Genomic DNA, 27,363 nt, shown 5'->3' on the forward strand with positions numbered 1-27,363 from the left:
AGCGGGTGGGGCAGACAGTTTCTGTGCTGGGGGGCCGGGGGGGGGGGGGGAGCGACAGACCGGGTGCCGCGGGGGGCAGGGGGGGTGGCCGACGGACTGGGTGACGGTGGGGGGGGGAGCAGATGGACCGGGTGACGGGCCAGACAGTCCGGGTGACGGGCCAGACGGTCCGGGTGACGGGCCAGACCGGCCGGGTGACGGGCCAGACCGGCCGGGTGACGGGCCAGACAGTCTGGGTGACGGGACAGACAGTCTGGGTGACGGGACAGACAGTATGGGTGACGGGACAGACAGTCTGGGTGACGGGACAGACAGTCGGGGTGGCGGGACAGACAGTCGGGGTGGTGGGACAGACAGTCGGGGTGACGGGACAGACAGTCGGGGTGACGGGACAGACAGTCGGGGTGACGGGACAGACAGTCTGGGTGACGGAACAGACAGTATGCGTGACGGACTGTTAAAAGTTTACAGATGACCATGAACCCATTGTCGATTGCCGTAAAAGCCCATCTGGGTCACTGATGTCCTTTAGGGAAGGAAATCTGCTGTCCGTACCTGGTCTGGTCTACATGTGACTCCAGACTCACAGCAATGTGTTTGACTCACAATTGCCCTCTGAACAAGGGCAGCTGGGGATGGGCAATAAATGCTGGACAGTCAGCAACGCCCAAGTCCCACAAATGAATAGAAAAAAGGTTTAGAACATAGAACAGTACAGCACAGAACAGGCCCTTCGGCCCACGATATTGTGCCGAGCTTTATCTGAAACCAAGATCAAGCTATCCCACTCCCTATCATCCTGGTGTGGTCCATGTGCCTATCCAATATCCGCTTAAATGTTCCTAAAGTGTCTGACTCCACTATCACTGCAGGCAGTCCATTCCACACCCCAACCACTGTCTGCGTAAAGAACCTACCTCTGATATCCTTCCTATATCTCCCACCACAAACCCTATAGTTATGCCCCCTTGTAATAGCTCCATCCACCCGAGCTAATAGTCTTTGAACGTTCACTCTATTAAGTCTCCCCTCAGCCTCATCCGCTCCAGAGAGAACAGCCCTAGCTCCCTCAACCTTTCCTCATAAGACCTACCCTCCAAAGCAGGCAGTATCCTGGTAAATCTCCTCTGCACTCTTTCCAGCACTTCCACATACTTCTTATAGTGAGGTGACCAGAACTGCACACAATATTCCAAATGTGGTCACACCAAGGTCCTGTACAGTTGCAGCATAACCCCACGGCTCTTAAACTCCCACCCCGTTAATAAAAGCTAACACACTATAGGCCTTCTTCACAGCTCTATCCATTTGAGTGGCAACCTTCAGAGATCTGTGGATATGGACCCCAAGATCTCTCTGTTCCTCCACAGTCTTCAGAACCCTACCTTTGACCCTGTAATCCACATTTAAATTAGTCCTACCAAAATGAATCACCTCGCATTTATCAGGGTTAAACTCCATTTGCCATTTTTCAGCCCAGCTTTGCATCCGATCTATGTCTCTTTGCAGCCTACAACAGCCCTCCACCTCATCCACTACTCCACCAATCTTGGTGTCATCAGCAAATTTACTGATCCACCCTTCAGCCCCCTCCTCTAAGTCATTGATAAAAATCACAAAGAGCAGAGGATCAAGCACTGATCCCTGTGGCACTCCGCTAGCAACCTGCCTCCAGTCCGAAAATTTTCCATCCACCACCACCCTCTGTCTTTGATCAGATAGCCAGTTACCTATCCAATCGGCCAACTTTCCCTCTATCCCACACCTCCTTACTTTCATCATAAGCCGACCATGGGGGACCTTATCAAACGCCTTACTAAAATCCATGTATATGACATCAACTGCCCTACCTTCATCAACACACTTAGTTACCTCCTCAAAAAAACAGTTACTGTGCATGAACCTCCCCCTCACTTCCACACCTTCCTCTCGCCTGTATGCCATTGGCTGAGATGAAGCTTAACTGCCTGGTGTGTTTGCTAAGAGCACTGTCTCTTTGCAATGTCTATTAGTGCCAGGGTGAATGAATTCTGAGCCTTTATGAACTCCGAGCCTGAAAGTGACAATACTCACTGCTCCATCAGATCCGTGGGAGATTTTGTCCAATTCCCTGTCTTGGTTTTGAAATGACAGTACAAAGGCGTCACCTGTTGCTTCATGTAATCCTATTAGTCACAAATAACAAAGTGTTAGATATAAATCCACATAAACATGACAAATGGCAGGTACTTGTACAGGTACCAAATGAAGCGTATCAGATAAATGAAGCACAGACTGCAGCAAAAACAAAGAGAACAAAGAACAGTACAGCACAGGAACAGGCCCTTCGGCCCTCCAAGCCTGCGCCGATCAGGATGCCTGCTTAAACTAAAACCGTATGCACTTACAGAGTCCACATCCTTCCATTCCCATCCTATTCATGTATTTGTCTATATGCCCCTTAAATGCCGCTATCGTACCTGCTCCCACCCCCTCCCCGGGCAGCGCGTTCCAGACATTCACCACCCTCTGTGTAAAAAACTTACCTCGCACATCTCCTCTAAACTTTTCCCCACGCACCTTAAACCTATGCCCCCGAGTACTTGACTTTTCTACCCTAGGAAAGAGCATCTGACTATCCACTCTGTCCATGCCACTCATAATCTTGTAAACCTCTATCAGGTCACCCCTCAACCTCCGGCATTCCAGCGAGAACAAACAGAGTTTATCCAACCTCTCCCCATAGCTAATAACCTCCAGACCAGGCAACATCCCGGTAAACTTCTTCTGTACCCTCTCCAAAGCATCCACATCCTTCTGGTAGTGTGGCGACCAGAATTGTACACAATATTCTAAATGACCTGCCAATTTTTATACTCAATGCCCTGACCGACGAAGGTTAGCATGCCGTAGGCCTTCTTGACTACCTTCTCCATCTGCGTTGCCACTTTCAGTGATCAGTGGACATGTACGCCCAGATCTCTTTACCTGTCAATGCTCCTAAGGGTTCTACCATTTACTGTATAATTCCTACATGCATTGGACCTTCCAAAATGCTATCTCACATTTGTCCGGATTAAACTCCATCTGCCATTTCTCTGCCCAAGTCTCCAACCGGTCTATATCTTGCTGTATCTTCTGACAATCCACTTCACTATCCGTAACTCCACCAATTTTTGTGTCGTCTGTGAACTTACTAATCAGACCAGCTACATTTTCCTCCAAATCATTTATATATACTGTGAACAACAAAGGTCCCAGAACTGATCCCTGTGGAACACCGCTAGTCACAGCCTTCCATTCAGAAAAACACCCCTCTACTGCTACCAACTGTCTTCTAACTCAATAATCACTATCATTTCTTTTGAGAACAATTAGCAACGAGCAAAAAATTGCAAGTTACTTGGAAACAACTCGAGAAGCAGGAGGAGGCCATTCGGCCCTTCGAGCCTGCTCCACCATTCATTTTGATCATGGCTGATCATCGAATTCAATATCTTGACCCTCCCTTCCCCCCCCCCCCCCCCCCCCCTTATCCCTTGATCTCTTTAGCCCCAAGAGCTATATCAAATTTCTTTTTGAAATCGCACAACGTTTTGGCCTTAGCTACTTTCTGTGGGAGTGAATTCCACACATTCACCACCCTCTGGGTGAAGAAATTTCTCCTTACCTCAGTTCTAAAAGGTTTACCCCTTATCCTCAAACTATGACCCCTAGTTCTGGACTCCCCCACCAACAGGAACATTCTTTCTGATTCCATCCTGTCTAACCCTGTTAGAATTTTAGAAGTTTCTACGACATCCGCTCTCACTCTTCTAAACTCCAGTGAATATAATCCTAACCAAAACAAAAACAGAAAATGCTGGAAAATCTCAGCAGGTCTGACAGCATCTGTGGAGAGAGAATAGAACCAATGTTTCGAGTCTGGATGACCCTTCGTCAGAGGGGGCAATTCTCCCAAAAAAGTTCTAAGTGCTGAGTTCGTGGGAAAACTGGTGTAAATCATAATGGTTTTTTCAGTGCAACTTCAGACAAGAATCTCCCCGTACTCGGTGCAATGCAGAGGTCACAATCGTGAATATCATTAAAAGCTCAGGGGGCGGGGTTTATTCACACCTGAGGCTGACAGTTCCGGAACTCGTCCGGGTCAAAACCCCAGTGAAGCAGTTGAAGCTACCTTGTTGAATCTTTTTAAGGCAAAGATAGATAGATTTTTGGACAGTAAAGGAATTAAGGGTTATGGTGAGTGGGCGGGTAAGTGGAGCTGAGTCCACGAAAAGATCAGCCATGATCTTATTGAATGGCGGAGCGGGCTCGAGGGGCCAAATGGCCTACTCCTGCTATTCTAAGTTCCAGGCATTCCCTCCTAACAGCACTGTGGATGTACCTACACCTCAGGGACTGCAGCGTTTCAAGGAGGCAGCTCACCACCATCGTCTCAAGGGCAACTAGGGATGGGCAATAAAAGCTGGCCAGCCAATAATGCCCATGTCCCACGAATGAATAAAAAATAATTCCTGCAGCTCTGGGATGACTGGAGCCAGCAGAGTACTGGGCTCAGGCATCCCTCCGAGTGCCGGTTCCCTGGGATATTCCTGCCTCCGCCTGCTCTGGATCTTCTGCTGTGAGGTGCTCACCAGTGAGTGACCCAGGAGCCTACCTACTCGTCATTCCAGTATCTGTGCTGCTGGAGGGTGCGGGTGATAGCTGTGATACTCCCTTGATGTCTCCCTCAGAGCTGCTGGGGTCTGTGGTCTCCAGAGGGTACCAGGATGTTGTGGGCTGGTTGACTGATTGACCTCGGAGGGAAGCGAGGTGACATTCGTGCTTCAAGGGGTATAAACAAGGGGAAAATGTTAACTCACATGAGGCTGGGCACCATGACTGGGTGCCTCGGGGGTTCTCACTTTTGCCTTTTGTACCCATCTCACCCTCTGCACAGGCACACTCCAGCTCCTCGCAGCTTGGGCATGACCCCAGCTGGCCGTGCCTCCTTACACCGGTTCTTTCTCAGATGGGGAGAGTGTAGGTGGGAGTCCGGCCAGGTGAGATGGTGAAGAAGTCAAGCATGCATGGGACCTGAGTGGGAGTGAGGATATGAGGAGCAGATTATCTCCTGGGAACGGTTGCCATGAGAAGTGTTGGGAATTGGTGAGATGGCTGGGTGAGAGATTGCAGGGCAGGTGTGAAGGGTGTATTCTGGGTGCAGTGGGAGACATGAGGAGCAGACTTACCCTGACTGTATGAAGAAGGTCATTCATCTTCTTTTGGCACTGTTGTCCTGTCCTCTAATGGACAGAGTTGGCACTCACTATGGCAGCCACTGCCTCCCAGCGGGATGGTGTCCTTGCTTGATGGACACCCACACAATCGCAGGCACAGTGTGTTGCGCCCCTGCTCCACACCAACCCAGAGTTTGGTAAGGCTTCCCTCCAAAAATCTTGGTGCTGTCTTCCAGGTAGCCGTTCCTCCGACTGGACTTGGAACTCGGAAGGCGTTTAAAAGGAGCACTGCATTGATTGTGGGGATTATGTTTTCCCGGGGACAGCAATTCAGAGGCACGCCACCACGGGTGTGGTGAGAATCATGTGTAAAAAAATAATTTGTTAAAGAGGGTGAAAATTGGCTGTTTCCTCACTGTTGGCGCCAGAAGAATTCTCGCCAGTACCAACACTTCAAGAATATACGGGAAAATTCAACCCATTGGTTCACTCCAACAAGAGAGAAATTAACCATCATCCCTTCACATTCAATGCCATTTATGGGAGGGAATGGAATAGTGGCATTGTCACTGGAACAGTAATCCAAAGACCCGGGTAACGCTCTGGTGACCCAGGTTCGAATCCCACCACAGCAGATGGTGAAATTTGGATTCAATAAAAATCTGGAATTAAATGTCTAATGATGACCATGAAACCATTGTCAATTGTCATAAAAACCCATCCTTTTGGTGTACATGTGACTCCAGATCCACAGCAATGAAATGGAGGGCAGTTACTGACGGGCAATAAATGCTTTCCCAGCCAGCGACTCCCATGTCCCGTAAAATGGATAATTTAAAAATAAGATGCGCTGCAGGAATTCGCTAAGGCTCCTTCAACAGCACCTTCCAAACCCACAGCTCTAGCAGCTAGAAGGACAAGGGCAGCAGATACCTGGGAACACCACCACCTGCAAGTTCCCCTCCAAGTCACTCACCATCCTGACTTGGAAATATATTGTTGTTCCTTCATTGTCACTGGGTCAAAGTCCTGGAACTCGCTCCCTAACAGCTCAGTGGGTGTACCTACACCTCAGGATCTGCAGTGGTTCCAGAAGGCAGCTCACCACCACCACCTCAGGGAAGGGCAATAAATGCTGACCCAGTCAGCAAAGCCCTCATTCCTTGAATGATTTTTAAACAATCCTACCATATTCAGTTGTGAATAGTGCCGGATGATTAAACATCAAAAGCAGGAGGCTCCATAAATATCTCCATTCCGAATGATGGGGGAGCCGAGTTTCTCAGTAGAAAGGACAAGGTTGTCACATTTGCAACCATCTATAGCCAGAATTGTCAAGTGGATGATCCATCTCAACTCCCAACTCACGCCAGTCCTTTGCCAATTCGATTCACTCCGTTTCCAGGAAATAGTTGAAGGTATTGGATACAGCAATGCCTATCGGCCTCAACGGTATCCAAGCTTTGGCACTGAGGGACTGAGCTCTGGAATTAGCTGTGTCCTTGGCCTCACTATTGAATTACAACACTGGCATCTACCCGTCAAAATGGAAAACTGTCTAGCTATGTCCTGTCTACAAAATCCCAATCTGGCCCACAGTCTCATCTCAATCATCAGTAAAGTAATGGAAGACACCTCCTCTCTTAACTTTAGTTCATGTTTTACTGCATTCTAATAAATCTATTTCACAAAATAATAGAAGGACAAGTTTTCAAAGAAATCCCAACCACAAGAACTCAGCAATTATGAAGAGAATGTAATGCCTGGAAATGAATAACTTCTCCAGAATTCCTTACCTTCATGGGTCCAAAAACCTCTGTACGATCAAACATGAGTTTAAAGTAAGCCAGGTTCCCCAATGCTGCCTCCCAGGGAATATATTCCCTCTCTTTGAACAGATACTTTGTTGTGTTGAGTGCCGCTGTGGTCGTACGATACTTTGCTCTGTCAGTGACAAAAAACATTCCTCCATTGAATGTGGAACGAGCACCCAATAACAAGTTGCTGTTAACACTATCGCTGCTGCTGTAATTCACTCCACGTGATATCAAGAAACGGCTGAAGGCGCTGGATGCTGCAAAGGCAATGGGCCCTGATAACATCCCGGCGATAGTACTGAAGACTTGTGCTCCAGAACTTGCCGCTCCCCTAACCAAGCTGTTCCAGTACAGTTACAACACTGTCATCTACCCAGCAATGTGGAAACTTGCCCAGGTACGTCCTGTGCACTAGAAACTGGATATACCTCGAGGCAGCCTTTGATCGAGTGTGGCATCAAGGAGTGCGAGCAAAATGGGAATCAGGTGGAAAATTCTCCACTGGTTGGAGTCAGACCCGGCACAGAGGGAGATGGCTGTGGTGGTTGGAGGTCAATCATCTCAGCTCCAGGACATCACTGCAGGAGTCCCTCAGAGGTGTCCGAGACCCAACCATCTTCAGCTGCTTCATCAATGACCTTCCCTCTGTCATAAGGTCAGAAGTGGGGATGTTCGCTGATGATTGCACAATGTTCAGCACCATTCGCAACTCCTCAGATACTGAAGCAGTCCATGTCCAAATGCAACAGGATCTGGACAATATCCAGGCTTGGGAGACAAGTGGCAAGTAACAGTCATACCACACAGGTGCCAGGCAATGACCATCTCCAACAAGAGAGGACCTACCCATCTCCCCATTGCCATTCATAGAAATCATAGAAACCCTACAGTACAGAAAGAGGCCATTCGGACCATCGAGTCTGCACCGACCACAATCCCACCCAGGCCCTACCCCCATATCCCTACATATTTACCCGCTAATCCCTCTAATCTACACATCCCAGGACACTAAGGGGCAATTTTAGCATGGCCAATCAACCTAACCCGCACATCTTTGGACTGTGGGAGGAAACCGGAGCACCCGGAGGAAACCCACGCAGACACGAGGAGAATGTGCAAACTCCACACAGACAGTGACCCAAGCCGGGAATCGAACCCAGGTCCCTGGAGCTGTGAAGCAGCAGTGCTAACCACTGTGCTACCGTGCCGCCCATTCAATGGCATTACCATCATTGAAACCCCTTTATCAACATCTGGGGGAGGGTTACCATTGAGCAGTAACTAAACTGGATTGATGAGTGTTCCTTTGGCAACACCTTCCAAACCCACAGCCAGTACCATCGGAGCTGTTCCTCCGGGTCTCCCCAGCCTCAGCTCTGTCTCTTAACCCCTGTATTCCATTGGGCTGGCACCTGTGTGAGAGGGTGGGTCAAAGGTGAAGAGTGCACACACCATGCTGGTCCTCCCACTGCCACTGCTTTTCCAATCAGAGAATGTTTCTCTCCCGTGTTTGCTGCTGGGTTAGTGCATCTATCAGCAGAAACTGCTGGGGGAATACAGCCTGTGATTGAAGGAGCCATTAGAATTAGGATTAACCCTAACCCTAACCTAACCCCTAACCCTAATGCCTAACCCTAATCCCGAAGCCTAACCCTAACCCCTAACCCTGACGCTAATGCCTAACCTTAACGCTAATGCCTAACCTAACCCCTAAGCCTAACCCTAACCCCTAACCCTAACCATAACCCTTGCAGAGCTTTCACTGAACTTACCCATATTTTGACAGTGAGTGCACAGGCTGGGGTAAAGAGGCTTGGCCATGCTCCGTGGGCAGGCTGTTGTGTGAGCCAGATTGACCTTGTCCAGTCATATGATTTTCTAAGTAACTTAGAAACTATGAGTGGGGGAGTCAATGATGGTAATTCATTGAATGTCAAAGGGAGATGGTGGATTTTTTTCTTGTTGGAGATGATCATTGTCTGGCACTTGTGTGGCACAAATGTAACTTGCCATTTATCGCACCAAGCCAAAATGTTGTCCAGGTCTTGCTGCATATGAACACAGACAGCAGTGATGTGCTGGTATTGTTATTGGACTGATAAGCCAGAGACCCAAGTTAATGCTCTGAGGAGCGGAGTTCAAATCCCACCACCACAGATGACGAAACTTGGATCCATGAAATTTGGATCTAATAAAAGTCTGATGTTGACCATGAAACCGTTGCTGATTTTCATAAAAACCCATCTGGTTCACTAATGTCCTTTAGGGAAGGAAATCTGCCGTCCTTACCTGGTCTGGCCTACATGTGACTCCAGAGCCACAGCAATGTGGTTGACTCTCAAATTAGGGATGGGCAATAAAGGATAGCAAGCCAGCACTGCCCTCAGCGACGCCCACATCGCATATATTAACAGAAAAAAAATCCTCTTTTTAATAGAAAATGCTTTGAATATTTCACCAAAAGCTCTAATATTATTTCCAGTTATCATATTAATAAAGTTGTCTTTCACCACACAGGATTGCGTTCGGGTTACACTCATATATCAAGTAAGGAGTAATTTACCTTGCAAGGTTGAAGGAGTCAGCCATTATCTGGGCTCTGTTTATGACTGGTAAAGTCTATAAAAGAAAATGTTACAATATAGCACTTGTAATTGCAGAATTGTGCAGTAAATTCAAACCCAACTGGGATGGAAAAGAAGCAATTAACTGTGATAAAATTGGTTTAAAATTGATAATTAACTGTGATAAAATTGGTTTAAAATTGATAATTAACTGTGATAAAATTGGTTTAAAATTGATAATTAACTGTGATAAAATTGGTTTTGCGATTCTGTAATCAGCAAATCCAGTTCATTGAAGGTTTGAGACAATGAAGGAGATGCAGATTTGGAAAATCTACTTTGTTGCTTTGCTTCATTTTGAAAATACATTGTGACGAAAGCTGAGAAATACTGGGAGAAATCATACCAAAGAAATTCTAAGTCCATAACGAACGAGAAAAAGGGAGAGTTTCCGATCCGTTATTTCAGGAAGGCCACCAGTCAAATATTATGCATTCAGTTCCAAAAAACCTCAATCTGCCTTCTGCAACAGGGGGAGTGGGCAGGGCCCAAATCGTCCAGAGGCTGGCTGATACAGCAGAGGGCGCCATTGCCTTTGCTGCTATAGCAGACCTTTGTGGCCCAGCACCCCACAACTCCCCCCCTGCTCCCCCCCCCCCCCCCCCCACACACACACACACAGTCAATCGCAAACGCCCTCCCGCCCAGAATGATAAGAACATAAGAAATAGGAGCAGGAGTAGGCCATCTAGCCCCTCGAGCCTGCCCCGCCATTCAATAAGATCATGGCTGATCTGACGTGGATCAGTTCCACTTACCCGCCTGATCCCCATAACCCCTAATTCCCTTACCGATCAAGAATCCATCTATCCGTGATTTAAACATATTCAACGAGGTAGCCGCCACCACTTCAGTGGGCAGAGAATTCCAGAGATTCACCACCCTCTGAGAGAAGAAGTTCCTCCTCAACTCTGTCCTAAACTGACCCCCCTTTATTTTGAGGCTGTGCCCTCTAGTTCTAGTTTCCTTTCTAAGTGGAAAGAATCTCTCCATCTCTACCCTATCCAGCCCCTTCATTATCTTCTAGGTCTCTATAAGATCTCCCCTCAGCCTTCTAAATTCCAACGAATACAAACCCAATCTGCTCAGTCTCTCCTCATAATTAGCACCCCTCATCTCTGGTATCAACCTGGTGAACCTTCTCTGCACTCCCTCCAAGGCCGATATATCCTTCCGCAAATAAGGGGACCAATACTGCACACAGTATTCCAGCTGCGGCCTCACCAATGCCCTGTACAGATGCAGCAAGACATCTCTGCTTTTATATTCTATCCCCCTTGCGATATAGGCCAACATCCCATTTGCCTTCTTGATCACCTGTTGCACCTGCAGACTGGGTTTTTGCGTCTCATGCACAAGGACCCCCAGGTCCCTCTGCACAGCAGCATGTTGTAATTTCTTTCCATTTAGATAATAATCCAATTTGCTATTATTTCTTCCAAAGTGAATAACCTCGCATTTGTCAACGTTATACTCCATCTGCCAGATCCTCGCCCACTCACTCAGCCTATCCAAATCTCTCTGCAGACCTTCTACACCCTCCACACGATTCACTTTTCCACTTATCTTTGTGTCGTCTGCAAATTTTGTTACCCTACACTCAGTCCCCTCCTCCAGATCGTCTATATAAATGGTAAATAGTTGAGGCCCCAGTACCGATCCCTGCGGCACGCCACTAGTTACCATCCGCCAACCAGAAAAGCACCCATTTATTCCGACTCTCTGCTTCCTGTCGGATAGCCAATCCCCAATCCACGCTAACACCCTACCCCCAACTCCGTGTGATCACAGGCATCTCCCCTCCACCCCCACCCGGAACAATCGTGACCCTCCCTCCCCCCACTGATCACTGTTGCAGCGTGTGCAGCTCCTCCCCCTTCGCCCTGCCACACTCAGTTGGCCCCACCCCCTCAGGCTCTGCCCCCTCAGGCTTCACCCCCTTGTCACTGCCCGGTGCCCAGTGGGTCAGGTTGGCAGTGCCAGGGCATTCAGTGGGCAGTGCCAGTGTGTCGGGCTGGCCACGCCAAGGTGCACAGTGGGCAGTGCCAGGCTGAGACTGCCCAAGGGGCATCCCCCAACCCCCAGCCTCCAGAGAGGGTGTCAATGACTACCAGTTCTATAGGTGAGACCATCACGTCTGGTTCCCATTGATTGGCAACCGTACATGATCCTTGCTGGAGAGAACCTTCCCCAGTGATGTCACAGAGGCAAATGAGTCTGTTCCAGGCTCGCTAATTCTATTTAAATGACGATTTAAATATATTTAAATAATATATTCAGCCTCGTGCCTCCGAATGGGCTAAAACATGGCCGATGGAGTTTGATGTAAGTGTGAAGTTTATCATTTTGGTAGAAAAAATCAAAGGCCGGAATTCTCCAACCTCATTGGCCCACCGCCATGACAGCAAGACCGGAGAATCCCAGCCCCGGGCGAGACCGGAGAATCCCAGCCCCGGGCGAGGTCGGAGAATCCCAGCCCCGGGCGAGGTCAGAGAATCCCAGCCCCGGGCGAGACCGGAGAATCCCAGCCCCGGGCGAGACCGGAGAATCCCAGCCCCAGGCGAGACTGGTGAATCCCAGCCCCGGGCGAGGTCGGAGAATCCCAGCCCCAGGCAAGACTGGAGAATCCCAGCCCCGGGCGAGACCGGAGAATCCCAGCCCCGGGCGAGACCGGAGAATCCCAGCCCCGGGCGAGACCGGAGAATCCCAGCCCCGGGCGAGACCGGAGAATCCCAGCCCCGGGCGAGACCGGAGAATCCCAGCCCCGGGCGAGGTCGGAGAATCCCAGCCCCAGGCGAGACTGGTGAATCCCAGCCCCGGGGGAGGTCGGAGAATCCCAGCCCCAGGCAAGACTGGAGAATCCCAGCCCCGGGCGAGACCGGAGAATCCCAGCCCCGGGCGAGACCGGAGAATCCCAGCCCCGGGCGAGGTCAGAGAATCCCAGCCCCGGGCGAGACCGGAGAATCCCAGCCCCGGGCGAGGTCAGAGAATCCCAGCCCCGGGCGAGGTCGGAGAATCCCAGCCCCGGGCGAGACCGGAGAATCCCAGCCCCGGGCGAGACCGGAGAATCCCAGCCCCGGGCGAGACCGGAGAATCCCAGCCCCGGGGGAGGTCGGAGAATCCCAGCCCCGGGCGAGGTCGGAAAATCCCAGCCCCGGGGGAGGTCGGAGAATCCCAGCCCCGGGCGAGACCGGAGAATCCCAGTCCCGGGCGAGACCGGAGAATCCCAGCCCCGGGCGAGACCGGAGAATCCCAGCCCCGGGGGAGGTCGGAGAATCCCAGCCCCGGGCGAGGTCGGAGAATCCCAGCCCCGGGGGAGGTCGGAGAATCCCAGCCCCGGGCGAGGTCGGAGAATCCCAGTCACAGGCGAGACCGGAGAATCCCAGTCCCGGGGGAGGTCGGAGAATCCCAGCCCCGGGCGAGACCGGAGAATCCCAGCCCCGGGCGAGACCGGAGAATGCCAGCCCCGGGGGAGGTCAGAGAATCCCAGCCCCGGGGGAGGTCAGAGAATCCCAGCCCCGGGCAAGGTCGGAGAATCCCAGTCACAGGCGAGACCGGAGAATCCCAGTCCCGGGCGAGACCGGAGAATCCCAGCCCCGGGCGAGACCGGGGAATCCCAGCCCCGGGTGAGACCGGAGAATCCCAGCCCCGGGCGAGACCGGAGAATCCCAGTCCCGGGGGAGGTCGGAGAATCCCAGCCCCGGGCGAGACCGGAGAATCCCAGTCCCGGGGGAGGTCGGAGAATCCCAGCCCCGGGCGAGACCGGAGAATCCCAGCCCCGGGCGAGGTCGGAGAATCCCAGCCCCGGGCGAGGTCGGAGAATCCCAGCCCCGGGCGAGACCGGAGAATCCCAGCCCCGGGGGAGGTCGGAGAATCCCAGCCCCGGGCGAGGTCGGAGAATCCCAGCCCCGGGCGAGGTCGGAGAATCCCAGCCCCGGGCGAGGTCGGAGAATCCCAGCCCCGGGCGAGGTCGGAGAATCCCAGCCCCGGGCGAGGTCGGAGAATCCCAGCCCCGGGCGAGACCGGAGAATCCCAGCCCCGGGGGAGGTCAGAGAACCCCAGCCCCGGGCGAGACCGGAGAATCCCAGCCCCGGGCGAGACCGGAGAATCCCAGCCCCGGGCGAGACCGGAGAATCCCAGCCCCGGGCGAGACCGGAGAATCCCAGCCCCGGGCGAAGTCGGAGAATCCCAGCCCCGGGCGAGGTTGGAGAATCCCAGCCCCGGGCGAGACCGGAGAATCCCAGCCCCGGGCGAGGTCGGAGAATCCCAGCCCCGGGCGAGACCGGAGAATCCCAGCCCCGGGCGAGACCGGAGAATCCCAGCCCCGGGCGAGACCGGAGAATCCCAGCCCCGGGCGAGACCGGAGAATCCCAGTCCCGGGCGAGGTCGGAGAATCCCAGCCCCGGGCGAGGTTGGAGAATCCCAGCCCCGGGCGAGACCGGAGAATCCCAGCCCCGGGCGAGGTCGGAGAATCCCAGCCCCGGGCGAGACCGGAGAATCCCAGCCCCGGGCGAGACCGGAGAATCCCAGCCCCGGGCGAGACCGGAGAATCCCAGCCCCGGGCGAGACCGGAGAATCCCAGCCCCGGGCGAAGTCGGAGAATCCCAGCCCCGGGCGAGACCAGAGAATCCCAGCCCCGGGCGAGGTCGGAGAATCCCAGCCCCGGGCGAGACCGGAGAATCCCAGCCCCGGGCGAGACCGGAGAATCCCAGCCCCGGGCAAGACCGGAGAATCCCAGCCCCGGGCGAGGTCGGAGAATCCCAGTCCCGGGTGAGGTCGGAGAATCCCAGCCCCGGGCGAGACTGGAGAATCCCAGCTCTGGGCGAGGTCGGAGAATCCCAGCCCCGGGCGAGACCGGAGAATCCCAGCCCCGGGCGAGACCGGAGAATCCCAGCCCCGGGCGAGGTCGGAGCATCCCAGCCCCGGGCGAGGTCGGAGAATCCCAGCCCCGGGTGAGGTCGGAGAATCCCAGCCCCGGGGGAGGTCAGAGAATCCCAGTCCCGGGCAAGGTCGGAGAATCCCAGTCACAGGCGAGGTCGGAGAATCCCAGCCCCGGGCGAGGTCGGAGAATCCCAGCCCCGGGCGAGACCGGAGAATCCCAGCCCCGGGGGAGGTCGGAGAATCCCAGCCCCGGGCGAGACCGGAGAATCCCAGCCCCGGGCGAGACCGGAGAATCCCAGCCCCAGGCGAGGTCGGAGAATCCCAGCCCCAGGCGAGACTGGTGAATCCCAGCCCCGGGCGAGGTCGGAGAATCCCAGCCCCAGGCGAGACTGGAGAATCCCAGCCCCGGGCGAGGTCAGAGAATCCCAGCCCCGGGCGAGGTCGGAGAATCCCAGCCCCGGGCGAGGTCAGAGAATCCCAGCCCCGGGGGAGGTCGGAGAATCCCAGCCCCAGGCGAGGTCGGAGAATCCCAGCCCCGGGCGAGACCGGAGAATCCCAGCCCCGGGCGAGGTCAGAGAATCCCAGTCCCGGGTGAGGTCGGAGAATCCCAGCCCCGGGCAAGGTCGGAGAATCCCAGCCGCGGCGGAGTGGGCGGATCCCAGCCGAAAAGGCAGCATATTTCTTGAATGGTGAGAAGTTGGAAAGTGCAGGTGTCCAAAGGAACCTGGGTGTCCTTGTTCCTTAGTTACATAAAGGAAGGCAGTAGGCATATTAGCCTTCATTGCGAGGATATTTGTGCACAGGAATAAAGATGTCTTACTGCAGTTATCTAGAGCCTTGGTGAGACCTCATCTGGAATATTGTGCACAGTTTCTGTCCCTTTATCTAAGAAAGGACATACTTGCCATAGGGGAATTGCAATAGAGGTTCACTAGACTAAAACAAATACGTCCTCATGAATCAGGGTCATTGGGAACCTCATTGAACCTGAGGGAAGAACAACTGGTGAGGCTCTTCAAGGTTCTTGAGAAACATTTCCTCGTGGAACCAAGAACACAGAGTTTTCTATAAAAACAGAAGATGCAGGAAATACGTTGGGTGGGAAATACGCTAACATTTCAGATCAACAATGACCCTTGATCAGAACTATCACTATTTTGCTTTTGTCGGATGTGTTTATTGCTGCCCCTGTCCAGCGGGAACTAACTTGTTTGAACAGAAAGTAATTTCAAGTTAAAATTCCACTGATATCTTCGATAATTTAGTGAAGATGAATTGAGAACAAGTTGGTTAAACATCCATATTGTAAAATGACCAGTTTCTAATCTATTTGCTTAATAACCAAAAAACTACTAGTTTTTCCCATTTCAGGTATCACGTTTCCTGTCAATTCCTTAATAATAAGCGTAATGTTGTTTATGAAGCCAATGATAAAGGTTGTACTCACTGTGTGATTTGATAATAATGTCTGCACAAGTTTTTCCCAGTTCCCTTCATCATAATTCACTCTGTAATATCCGGTAACATCAATGTTGGCCAAGATCCAATCCTTTCCATTAGAAATCATTTTTGAGTTCTCTGCAGTTGGATTTAGAACAAATTATTTATACCAGAGCTGAATTTGTAATTGAGACAAAGGAGACATTTTTATTCTTTTACTGATTTGATGAAATGTCACCATGGTGTCAGTTGGATTTGCACAACTTGTGGGAATGTGGGGAGTAACAGATATTCAGTAAAAAAAACCCTCAACACCCAACAGAGTAAAACATTCTTCCAATATTCAACTTCCCAACAACCAAGGGCTAGAGTGAATGTCAGGAAGCCGGGATAAGGTGGTGGGCTAACCTATTAGTGAAGGATGACATTAATGCAAACATGAGATGAGCAGAGCATGGTATAGAACCGATTAGGTACAGATAAGTAATAGAAAGGGTAAGGAGTCACTTGTAAGGGTAGTTTATAAGCCCCTTAAGTTACTCTGTAGGATGGAGTACAGGAATTATGAATGGGAACTTGTGAGAAAGATTTTGCGACTGAGAACCGACTGGAGCAGTTGGTTCTTAACTCTGCCAGCTTCAGATAAGTCACCCTCTAACCATCAGAAAGAACCAAATCAGACAGCGTTTTTAGAGAGCGGACAATGACCAAAGGACTCCAAACTTCCAATCGCTGTCAGACCTGGTTGTGAAGCAGTTGAGGCTACCTCATTGAATGTTTTTAAGGCAAGGATCGATAGGTTTTTGAACAGTAAGGTAATTAGGGGTTATGGTGAGCGTGCGGGTAAGTGGAGCTGAGTCCACAAAAAGATCAGCCATGATCTTATTGAATGGCGGAGCAGGCTCGAGGGGCCAGATGGCCTACTCCTGCTCCTAGTTCTTATGTTCTTATATAATTTATTTGAGAGCGACTAAGATTCGGTTATTACTGTTTTAGTAATGCATGGTCCTTTATCCGAACAGCATTTCAGTCAAAAACTTCCTTTAATTCAAAAGTTCCTGGTTTAGTTAAAGTTCCTAGTTATCTAAATAAAATACCTTGTTAATTATTCACTTACGGTGAATGTCAGGCCTTGATGTTAATGAACGTCCAATGTTAGTTAAGAACAGCTAATACCTTCCCAAATAATTGTAACAGATTACGACGTGCGGTAAAGGGGATTAACCTCTGTGTCGTAACACATAACAAATTTGAATTGAACTATGTTGTGATCGCTATCACCAAAATGCTCCCCCACCAACACATCAACCACCAGTCTGGCTTCATTTCTCAGAATTAGGTCCAGCACAGCTCCTTCCCTTGTTGGATCCTCTACATATTGACTTAAGAAGTTTTCCTTATACATTTTAAGAACTCTACTCCATCTAAGCCCTTAACATGATGTCCATCCCAATTAATGTTGGGAAAGTTGAAGTCACCTAATATAATTACCCTCTTATTATTTTTACACGCCTCTGCGAATTGTGCACATATTTGCTCTTCAATTTCCCGCTGACTATCTGGGGGTCTATAATAAACACCTAGGAACGTAGCTGTCCCTTTTTCATTCCTAAGCTCTACCCACAAAGCTTCATTCGATGCCCCCTCCAAGATATCATCTCTCCCTGACTGCAGTAACTGCTCCTTAACTAATATTGCAACGCCTCCTCCTCTTTTACCCCCTCCTCTGTCTCGCCTGAAGATTCTATATCCCAGGATGTTGAGCTGCCAATCCTGCCCCTCACTCAGCCACGTCTCTGTGATGGCTATTATATCATAATTACACCTGTCAATCCTCGCCCTTAACTCATCCATTTTACCTTTAGTACTCCTGACATTAACATACAGGCCCTCCAGTCTTGTCTTATTCCTTTGAAACTTACTCCTGCTATATTCCCTCAGACCTGATTGTTTTTCTATGTTATACCGTGTCCCTATTCTGTTAACAGTCTGGGTCCCCTCCCCCTGCCAAACTAGTTTAAACTCTTCCCAAAAACACTATCAAATCCACCAGCAAGGATGTTCATCCTGCTCTGGTTCAATTGCAGATTGTCCCGCTTGTACAGGTCCCACCTTCCCCAAAAACGGTCCCAGTGGTCCAGGAATCTAAGACCCTCCCTCCTGCACCAACTCTTAAGCCACACATTCATCAGCACTATTCTCCTATTTCTGTACTCACTAGCTCGTGGCACTGGGAGGACTCCAGAGATTACAACCCGAGAGGTCTTGCTCCTTAGTCTATCGCCTAACTCCCTGAATTCTTGGTGCAAGACCTCGTCCGTCTTTCTACCTATGTCATTGGTACCAACATGTACCATGACCTCTGCCTTATCACCCTCCCCCTTCAAGATGCCCTGCAGCCGTTGAGTGACATCCCAGACCTTGGCACCAGGGAGGCAACAAACCATCCTGGAGTCTCTTTCACGACCACAGAAGTGCCTATCTGTGCCCTGACTATGGAGTCCTTGATGACTATTGCTCTTCTGTGCTTTGACCCCCCACCCCGGCTGAATAACAGAGCCAGCCGTGCTGCCACTGCACTGGCCGCTGCAGTTGTTTTCCCCGATTAGGCCATCCTCCCCAACAGTATCCACAGCGGTAAACCCATTAGAGAGGGCACAGCCCCAGGGGATTCCTGCACTGACTGCCTGCCCTTTCTGGCAGTCACCCATCTATCTGCCTGCACCTTGGGTGTGACCACGTCTCTGTAACTCCTGTCTGTGATGCTTTCCGCCACCTGCACGCTCCCGAGTGCATCCAACTGTTGCTCCAACTGAACCATGCAGTCTGTGAGGAGCTGCCATTGGGTGCACTTCCTGCAGATGTAGCCACCCGGAACGCTGGAAGCGTCACGGACCTCCCACATCTCACAGTTCGAGCACTGCACCCACTGACTGACATTTCTAGTGTTAATTAATCGATCACTTCAAAATAAATAGTTATTAAATTTAGCACTAATTAAGCCATTCTTTCCTTGTCCTTGTCCAACCAATCCCAGCCCTGACTGATTTAAACCACAACATGTAGCTTCAAACCATAAAAAGTGATAAAGTTGTAAAGACTTACTGACCTGACCCACTACTGACCAATCAGCACTCTCCCTTACTGACCAATCAGCACTCTCCCTAGCCTCTGCTGCCTGTTTCACCTAATTCCAAAAGCACTCTCACTCAGACAGAGCAGCACTCACAGTGCAGACAGAGCAGCACTCACAGTGCAGACACAGCAGCACTCACAGTGCAGACACAGCAGCACTCACAGTGCAGACACAGCAGCACTCAGTGCAGACACAGCAGCACTCACAGTGCAGACACAGCAGCACTCACAGTGCAGACACAGCAGCACTCACAGTGCAGACACAGCAGCACTCACAGTGCAGACACAGCAGCACTCACAGTGCAGACACAGCAGCACTCACAGTGAAGACAGAGCTGCACTCACAGTGAAGACAGAGCTGCACTCACAGTGAAGACAGAGCTGCACTCACAGTGAAGACAGAGCTGCACTCACAGTGCAGACAGAGCAGCACTCACAGTGCAGACACAGCAGCACTCACAGTGCAGACACAGCAGCACTCACAGTGCAGACAGAGCAACACTCACAGTGAAGACAGACCTGCACTCACAGTGCAGACACAGCAACACTCACAGTGAAGACAGAGCAGCACTCACAGTGCAGACACAGCAACACTCACAGTGAAGACAGAGCAGCACTCACAGTGCAGACACAGCAACACTCACAGTGCAGACAGAGCAGCACTCACAGTGCAGACACAGCAACACTCACAGTGCAGACACAGCAGCACTCACAGTGCAGACACAGCAGCACTCACAGTGCAGACACAGCAGCACTCACAGTGAAGACAGAGCTGCACTCACAGTGCAGACACAGCAGCACTCACAGTGAAGACAGAAACATCCGCTCCATATCTACCCTGTCAATCCCCATTAGCATCTTATAAACCTCAAAAGCAGGCTATTTTAGAGCTGGTAAGATGCAATGGGATTGGATTAATTAATGGCCTCAGAATAAAGGAGCCTCTGGCGACAGCAAGCATTCTCTGATAGAAAGTAACATTCAGTTTGAAGGTGACAAGTGTGGGTCAAAGCTAGTGTTTTAAACATAAATTTTAAAAAACTTAAGGATGTGAAAGGAGAGTTGGCTAATGTGAACCAAGAAACTAGATTGAGTGGAAGGCCAGTGGTGATACAAAGGCAGAACTGTCAGGAGATGTTTCGTAATTCTCAGCAAATTTTATTCCAGTGAGAAATAATCATTGCGAAAGATGCATCGGCCAAATAATGAAGTTATGGATAGTATCAAATCGATAGAAAAATGTCTAATTTTTACCCAATGCAACAAATGGCCACTTTCTCGTCAGAACAATTCTGTGATTCTCTGAAGGTTGGTGTTAGGTCAAAACATTGGACAAAATTTAAGAAGCTGCAGAAATTAACAAAAAAAAAGAAAACCAGCTTGAAATATAAAATTAGATGGTAATTTTCAGAAATATTTTAAAAATAGTACTTAAAGTTGTTAATTCCAATAATTGTACGTTGAGGAGCCTGGAGCCAGCCTGTAACTTCAAACAGGTTCATCACCAATATACTAAAAATAAAATCCTGCAAATGCTGGAAATAAAAAATAAATAAATAAAATGCTGGATAAACTCAGCAAGACAGGCAGCAGAGTCACACGGACTTGGACGTTAACTCTGTTTCTCCCTCCACAGACGCTGCCAGACCTGCGGAGTTTTATTTCCAAGACAGCAAAGCAAAGTCACTGGGGAGAATCGTCCCAGCTCATCACACCAGTCGATCAGTGCGGTGAGCCAGTAAGATCGGGCGACAGGCGAAGATTTGGCTTCGTGCCCCGTTTCTTGTCTCTAGCGATCTTACCGGCTGCATTTTGCCGGTGGAATCAGCCTCACGCCTAGAAAGAGTGCGAGGCTGATTTTCATATTCAATTTCTATTTTCATATTATTAGTGAGCCTTGGACGGTCTGGTCTGGACTCACTTGCTTTAACATAGGTCCTCACCGGCGAGGATCACAGATGGTCCCCAGCGACAAGGAGCAGATGTAATGGCCTCTCCAGTGGGACTGGAGGCCATTGAGGCCTACAAGGTGGTGGGGGCAAGGCTAGGCAGTGCCACTTGGGCAGTGCCAGCCTGGCAGTGCCCCATGGACACCCTGGCACTGCCCACCAGACACCCTGGCACTGCCCACTGGTGCACCGGCAGTGCCAAGGGACGGAACCTAATGGGAGGGGGCAGGACCAATATGTGGCACAGAGCAATGATGGGGCAGGGCAATGATGGAGAGGCGGGGGTATACTCTGCATAGGGGATTGGCCTGGGGAAATTACCGGGGTGGGAATTGGCGGGGGGCAGTATTGAGACAGAGATCATTTGTGGAGGGTGGAATCAGGGCAGTGATCAGCTAGGGAGGTCAGCTGGGGGGGGGAGGGGGGGGAGCAGCATGATGCTTGGGGGAGGGGGGGAGGTGGATCAAGGTTAGGGTTATATAGTACACTGCGATCAAGGTGCATGTGCAATAGCACCCCTTGCAGTCAGCAGCCAGCTTCCCAGCAAGAACAGACTCCGTCCACTCCCCCTACTGGCGTAAGTCACACTTGGCCTCTTTTTTGTGCATTAAGTGCTGGATGATTGCGTGTGGAAGCTTATCAAAAAATGGAGGCGATTCGCTCCTGTTTTCACAGCTTGTTCGTTGCTTACAATTTTTTTGGCAAGTTGCCTGGTATGGAGGGTCTTAGCTATGAGGAGAGATTGGGTAAACTGGGGTTGTTCTCCCTGGAAAGACGGAGAATGAGGGGAGATCTAATAGAGGTGTACAAGATTATGAAGGGGATAGATAGGGTGAAGAGTGGGAAGCTTTTTCCCAGGTCGGAGGTGACGATCACGAGGGGTCACGGGCTCAAGGTGAGAGGGGCGAAGTATAACTCAGATATCAGAGGGATGTTTTTTACACAGAGGGTGATGGGGGCCTGGAATGCGCTGCCAAGTAGGGTGGTGGAGGCAGGCACGCTGACCGTTTAAGACTTACCTGGATAGTCACATGAGCAGCCTGGGAATGGAGGGATACAAACGATTGGTCTAGTTGGACCAAGGAGCGGCACAGGCTTGGAGGGCCGAAGGGCCTGTTTCCTGTGCTGTACTGTTCTTTGTTCTTTGTTCTCTTTGTTCGCTCCCACAGACTCTCCTAATTCATTCCAGGCACCCGGAGTGAATTGGTTTATAATCTATTGCAATGATTCCTGAATCTTCCCCAACAGGGGACAGCTGTGTAAATCGCCAATTTAAACACATATTCTATTTCAGCTCACATTCAGCACTAACAAAAGTGATTGTTGTTCCTCGAGAGAATGAGTCGAGGAAGTTAATAAATTAAAAAGATTTAGAAAAATTCTCAAAGATATTTGAAAATTAGGAGGTGAAAAGGAGGGGGCAATTTAAAATAATCCCATTGGAGGGAAAGGTGCTGGGAAACTATTGGACCAAAAGGCTGACAAGTCCCCAAATCCCATTGGCCAACATCTCGGGGCGTTAAAAGAATGGCTGCAGAGATAGCAGAGGCATTGGTTACAATCTCCCAAAATTCCTGAGCTTCTGGAAGGGTCCCAGTGGATTGGAAAATGGCAAATATAAAACTTTCATTCAGAAAAGACGGGAGACAGAAGGCAGCAAACTAGAAGCCAGCTAGCCTAACATCTCTCATAGGGAAATTGCTACTATTGATTATTAAGGAAGTTATAACAGTAAATTTAGAAAATCAGAATGGGATCAGGTAAAGTCAACATGGCTTTGTGAAAGGGAGATCATGTTCAATTTATCAGAATTGGCGGCACAGTAGCACAGTGGTTAGCATTGCTGCTTCACAGCTCCAGGGACCTGGGTTCGATTCCCGGCTTGGGTCACTGTCTGTGTGGAGTTTGCACATTCTCCTCGTGTCTGCGTGGGTTTCCTCCGGGTGCTCCGGTTTCCTCACACAGTCCAAAGATGTGCGGGTTAGGTTGATTGGCCGTGCTAAAAATTGCCCTTAGTGTCCTGAGATGTGTAGGTTAGAGGGATTAGTGGGTAAATATGTAGGGATATGGGGGTAGGGCCTGGGTGGGATTGTGGTCGGTGCAGACTCGATGGGCCGAATGGCCTCTTTCTGTACTGTAGGGTTTCTATGATTTCTTCTATTTCTATGAGAATTAAATTCTAATTTGTTAGAAATAACAAGCAATATGGATAAAAAAAGGGAACCTGTAAATGTGGTGCACTTGGATTTCCAACAGTGCTATCAGCAGCATCTGATCACCAATAACCTGCTCAGTGACGCCTAGTTTGAGTTTCGCCAGGGTCACTCAGCTCCTGACCTCATTACAGCCTTGGTTCAAACATGGACAAAGAGCTGAATTCCAGAGGTGAGGGTGACATCAAGGCAACATTTGACCCAGTGTGGCATCAAGGAGCCCCAGCAAAACTGGAGTCAACGGGAATCGGGTGGTCATGCGGTTTAATCTTTTTCTGTAGTGATTGAGTAACACTTGCTACATCATTTCAGTGGGCATTTAACATTGCTGTGAATCTGGAGTCACATGTAGGCCAGGCCGGGTAAGAATGACAGGTGTTCTTCCCTAAAGGACATTCGTGAACCAGATGGGTTTTTATGACAATCGACAATGGTTTCACGGTCATCGTTAGACTTTTAATTCCACGTGTTTTATTGACTTTAAATTGTCCCATGTGCCATGGTCTCCAGAGCATTACCCTGGCTCCCTGGATACTAGTCCAGTGACAATACCACTGCGCCGCCGCTCCCCCCATGGAAAGTGAATTGAGTTGGTAAATTGGGCATTGGTGACACAGGCTGGGATCCTGACATTGGAAGGGGTCGAGCAGAGTTCAGAGAGAGGTGATGATGCGGGCAGTAGGGAATGCAGAGTGAATGGGGCTGTTAGACACTTTCCATCATTGTCTCATTACAATCGCCTGATTCTATTGGATAGCAGGACTCAAAATCTCGGCCATTTTCTCACTGTGGCAAATATCAAAATCCAGAATTCATACCTTGGGATTTCGACAGCCAAATCATATTTTGCCTTGAACTTCCTTTCATCCATGTAATTGGCACAATCCATGTGTAACTGAAACCACACAAAGAACAAAACAGATTGTTCCCGCACGCCAGCATTGATGTGAGACAGATTTCTGTTCTTAACACAACTCTTGTGAAGATTTATTGTGAATGCTGGAGCACAATGTCTACACGACAGAAAGGATGGTCAAGTGAAGAAGGACGTAGATGAGTCGAGGCAAAGGAGAATGCAGCACTGCCACTGGCCTCCATTAACCGGACCCTTCTCTGGTCAGCTGATTATCCATTGACCTTATTTCAAGAACTGAAGTCACTGACGTAGGACAAATGAACTGTCCATTTTATTGCTCCATCTGAGACCTTAACTGTGTGAAATAAAACTACTGCATTCGTTAAAGTGACAACAAAGTTCACACACTTCACAATAATTAATTGGAACGAATGAGTTTGAAGGTGGGTCAGGTCTATAGAAATATATTTTTGTGCTATTTTTTAAATTCGAAATAAAATAGAATTTTCCATTCCATTTAACAGTGAATTTAACACTGGGAAGTATCGACTGGATTATATAAAAATGTTCAAAATGTTATATTAAATAATTATATGTTAACAAAACATTGTGAACCAGGAGCAGGGGCAGGGGCAGGGGCAGGAGCAGGAGCAGCAGGAGCAGCAGGAGCAGGAACAGGAGCAGGAACAGGAAAAGGAGCAGGAGCAGCAGGAGCAGGAACAGGAACAGGAACAGGAAAAGGAGCAGGAACAGGAAAAGGAGCAGGAACAGGAGCAGGAGCAGGAACAGGAGCAAGAGCTGGAGCAGGAACAGGAGCAGGAGCAGGAACAGGAGCAGGAGCAGGAACAGGAGCAGGAACAGGAGCAGGAACAGGAACAGGAACAGGAGCAGGAACAGGAACAGGAGCAGGAACAGGAACAGGAGCAGGAGCAGGAGCAGGAACAGGAACAGGAACAGGAGCAGGAACAGGAACAGGAGCAGGAACAGGAGCAGGAGCAGGAACAGGAGCAAGAGCTGGAGCAGGAACAGGAACAGGAGCAGGAACAGGAAAAGGAGCAGGAACAGGAGCAGGAAAAGGAGCAGGAGCAGGAACAGGAGCAGGAGCAGGAACAGGAGCAAGAGCTGGAGCAGGAACAGGAGCAGGAGCAGGAACAGGAGCAGGAGCAGGAACAGGAGCAGGAACAGGAGCAGGAAAAGGAGCAGGAACAGGAGCAGGAGCAGGAGCAGGAGCAGGAAAAGGAGCAGGAACAGGAGCAGGAGCAGGAGCAGGAGCAGGAACAGGAGCAGGAACAGGAACAGGAGCAGGAACAGGAGCAGGAGCAGGAGCAGGAACAGGAGCAAGAGCTGGAGCAGGAACAGGAACAGGAGCAGGAACAGGAAAAGGAGCAGGAACAGGAGCAGGAAAAGGAGCAGGAGCAGGAACAGGAGCAGGAGCAGGAGCAGGAACAGGAGCAAGAGCTGGAGCAGGAACAGGAGCAGGAGCAGGAACAGGAGCAGGAACAGGAGCAGGAAAAGGAGCAGGAACAGGAGCAGGAACAGGAGCAGGAAAAGGAGCAGGAACAGGAGCAGGAGCAGGAGCAGGAGCAGGAACAGGAGCAGGAGCAGGAGCAGGAGCAGGAGCAGGAAAAGGAGCAGGAAAAGGAGCAGGAAAAGGAGCAGGAGCAGGAGCAGGAGCAGGAGCTGGAGCAGGAGCAGGAGCAGGAACAGGCCACTCAGCTCCTCGAGCCTGCTCTACCATTCAATACCATCATGGCTGATTTTGTCTGAGCCTCAACGCCACCTTCTTGTCCTCTCCCCATAACCCTTCATCCCACAGCTAGTTAAAAACCTGTCTAACTCCTCCTTAAATCCTCTTCAGCACCTTATACACCTCAATTAGATCTTCTCTCATTCTTCTAAACTCCAGTGAGTATCATCCTAACCAACTTAGTCTCCCTCATCCCTGGAATCAATCTAGTGAACCTTCTCTGAATAATACATTTACATCCTTCCTCAAGTAAGGGACCAAACCCATGCGCAGTGTTCCAGATGTGGTCTTACCAATGCCCCATATAGTTGTAACAGCACCTCCCTACTTTTATTCTCTATTCCATTAGCAATGAATGCCAACATTCCATTTGCCTTCCTTCTTACCTGGGCTTAACCTGGTCATCAACTTACTGAACAACTTACTTAAACTGAGAAGGACGAGTCACAATTGAATTTGGATCCAGAAGGAAGTGCTTTTGAGAGATAGTTCCATTTTGTGTATTTATGGTAACAACTGGGAAACCCATCTGTAATGTCCATCGACTCATAATGTAATCAACTGTGCCAGGTAAATTGCTATTAGGAATAGCCTGAAAAAGAAAATTAGTGATCAGTAACGTCTCGGCTTCGGTTGGTAGCATGTTCTGGGCCGGATTTACCGACCTTGCCCAAGGCTGGGATTCTCCAGTCCTGCTGCAGTGACAGCAGAGCATGAACAGCCGGAGAGTTCCAGCGCTTGTGGGAGGGTTCCAAGTGCTGATACACCCGTGCAGGACTGCCGGAGTGCCGCACTGTCAGAGGGGCAGGACTGAGGGAGTGCCGCACTGTCAGAGGGGCAGGACTGCCGGAGTGCCGCACTGTCAGAGGGGCAGGACTGAGGGAGTGCCGCACTGTCAGAGGGGTAGGACTGAGGGAGTGCCGCACTGTCAGAGGGGCAGGACTGAGGGAGTGCCGCACTGTCAGAGGGGCAGGACTGCCGGAGTGCCGCACTGTCAGAGGGGCAGGACTGAGGGAGTGCCGCACTGTCAGAGGGGCAGTGCTGAGGGAGTGTCGCACTGTCAGAGGGGCAGGACTGAGGGAGTGCCGCACTGTCAGAGGGGCAGGACTGAGGGAGTGCCGCACTGTCAGAGGGGCAGGACTGAGGGAGTGCCGCACTGTCAGAGGGGCAGTACTGAGGGAGTGCCGCACTGTCAGAGGGGCAGGACTGAGGGAGTGCCGCACTGTCAGAGGGGCAGGACTAAGGGAGTGCCGCACTGTCAGAGGGGCAGGACTAAGGGAGTGCCGCACTGTCAGAGGGTCAGTGCTGAGGGAGTGCCGCACTGTCAGAGGGGCAGGACTGAGGGAGTGCCGCACTGTCAGAGGGGCAGGACTGCCAGAGTGCCGCACTGTCAGAGGGGCAGGACTGAGGGAGTGCCGCACTGTCAGAGGGGCAGGACTGAGGGAGTGCTGCATTGTCAGAGGGTCAGTACTGAGGGAGTGCCGCACTGTCAGAGGGTCA

General features: G+C 50.6%; 1 protein-coding gene across 1 annotated transcript in view; it reads right to left on the reverse strand.

Annotated features, from left to right (window-relative positions):
• The window catches only part of LOC144511126 (aminopeptidase N-like), a 109,012-nt gene that overhangs the window by 11,668 nt on the left and 69,981 nt on the right, over positions 1-27,363 (reverse strand). Inside the window, exons 10-15 of the mRNA XM_078241104.1 lie at positions 26,289-26,455; positions 24,079-24,155; positions 15,971-16,101; positions 9,582-9,637; positions 6,998-7,145; positions 2,074-2,165 (exon numbers count right to left, since the gene is read on the reverse strand). Of these exons, the coding sequence (XP_078097230.1) occupies positions 2,074-2,165; positions 6,998-7,145; positions 9,582-9,637; positions 15,971-16,101; positions 24,079-24,155; positions 26,289-26,455 (671 nt within the window). The remainder of the gene's footprint in view (positions 1-2,073; positions 2,166-6,997; positions 7,146-9,581; positions 9,638-15,970; positions 16,102-24,078; positions 24,156-26,288; positions 26,456-27,363) is intronic.

This window comes from Mustelus asterias, chromosome 24 (assembly GCF_964213995.1).
Source record: "Mustelus asterias chromosome 24, sMusAst1.hap1.1, whole genome shotgun sequence".
NCBI classification, from domain to species: Eukaryota; Metazoa; Chordata; class Chondrichthyes; order Carcharhiniformes; family Triakidae; genus Mustelus; species Mustelus asterias.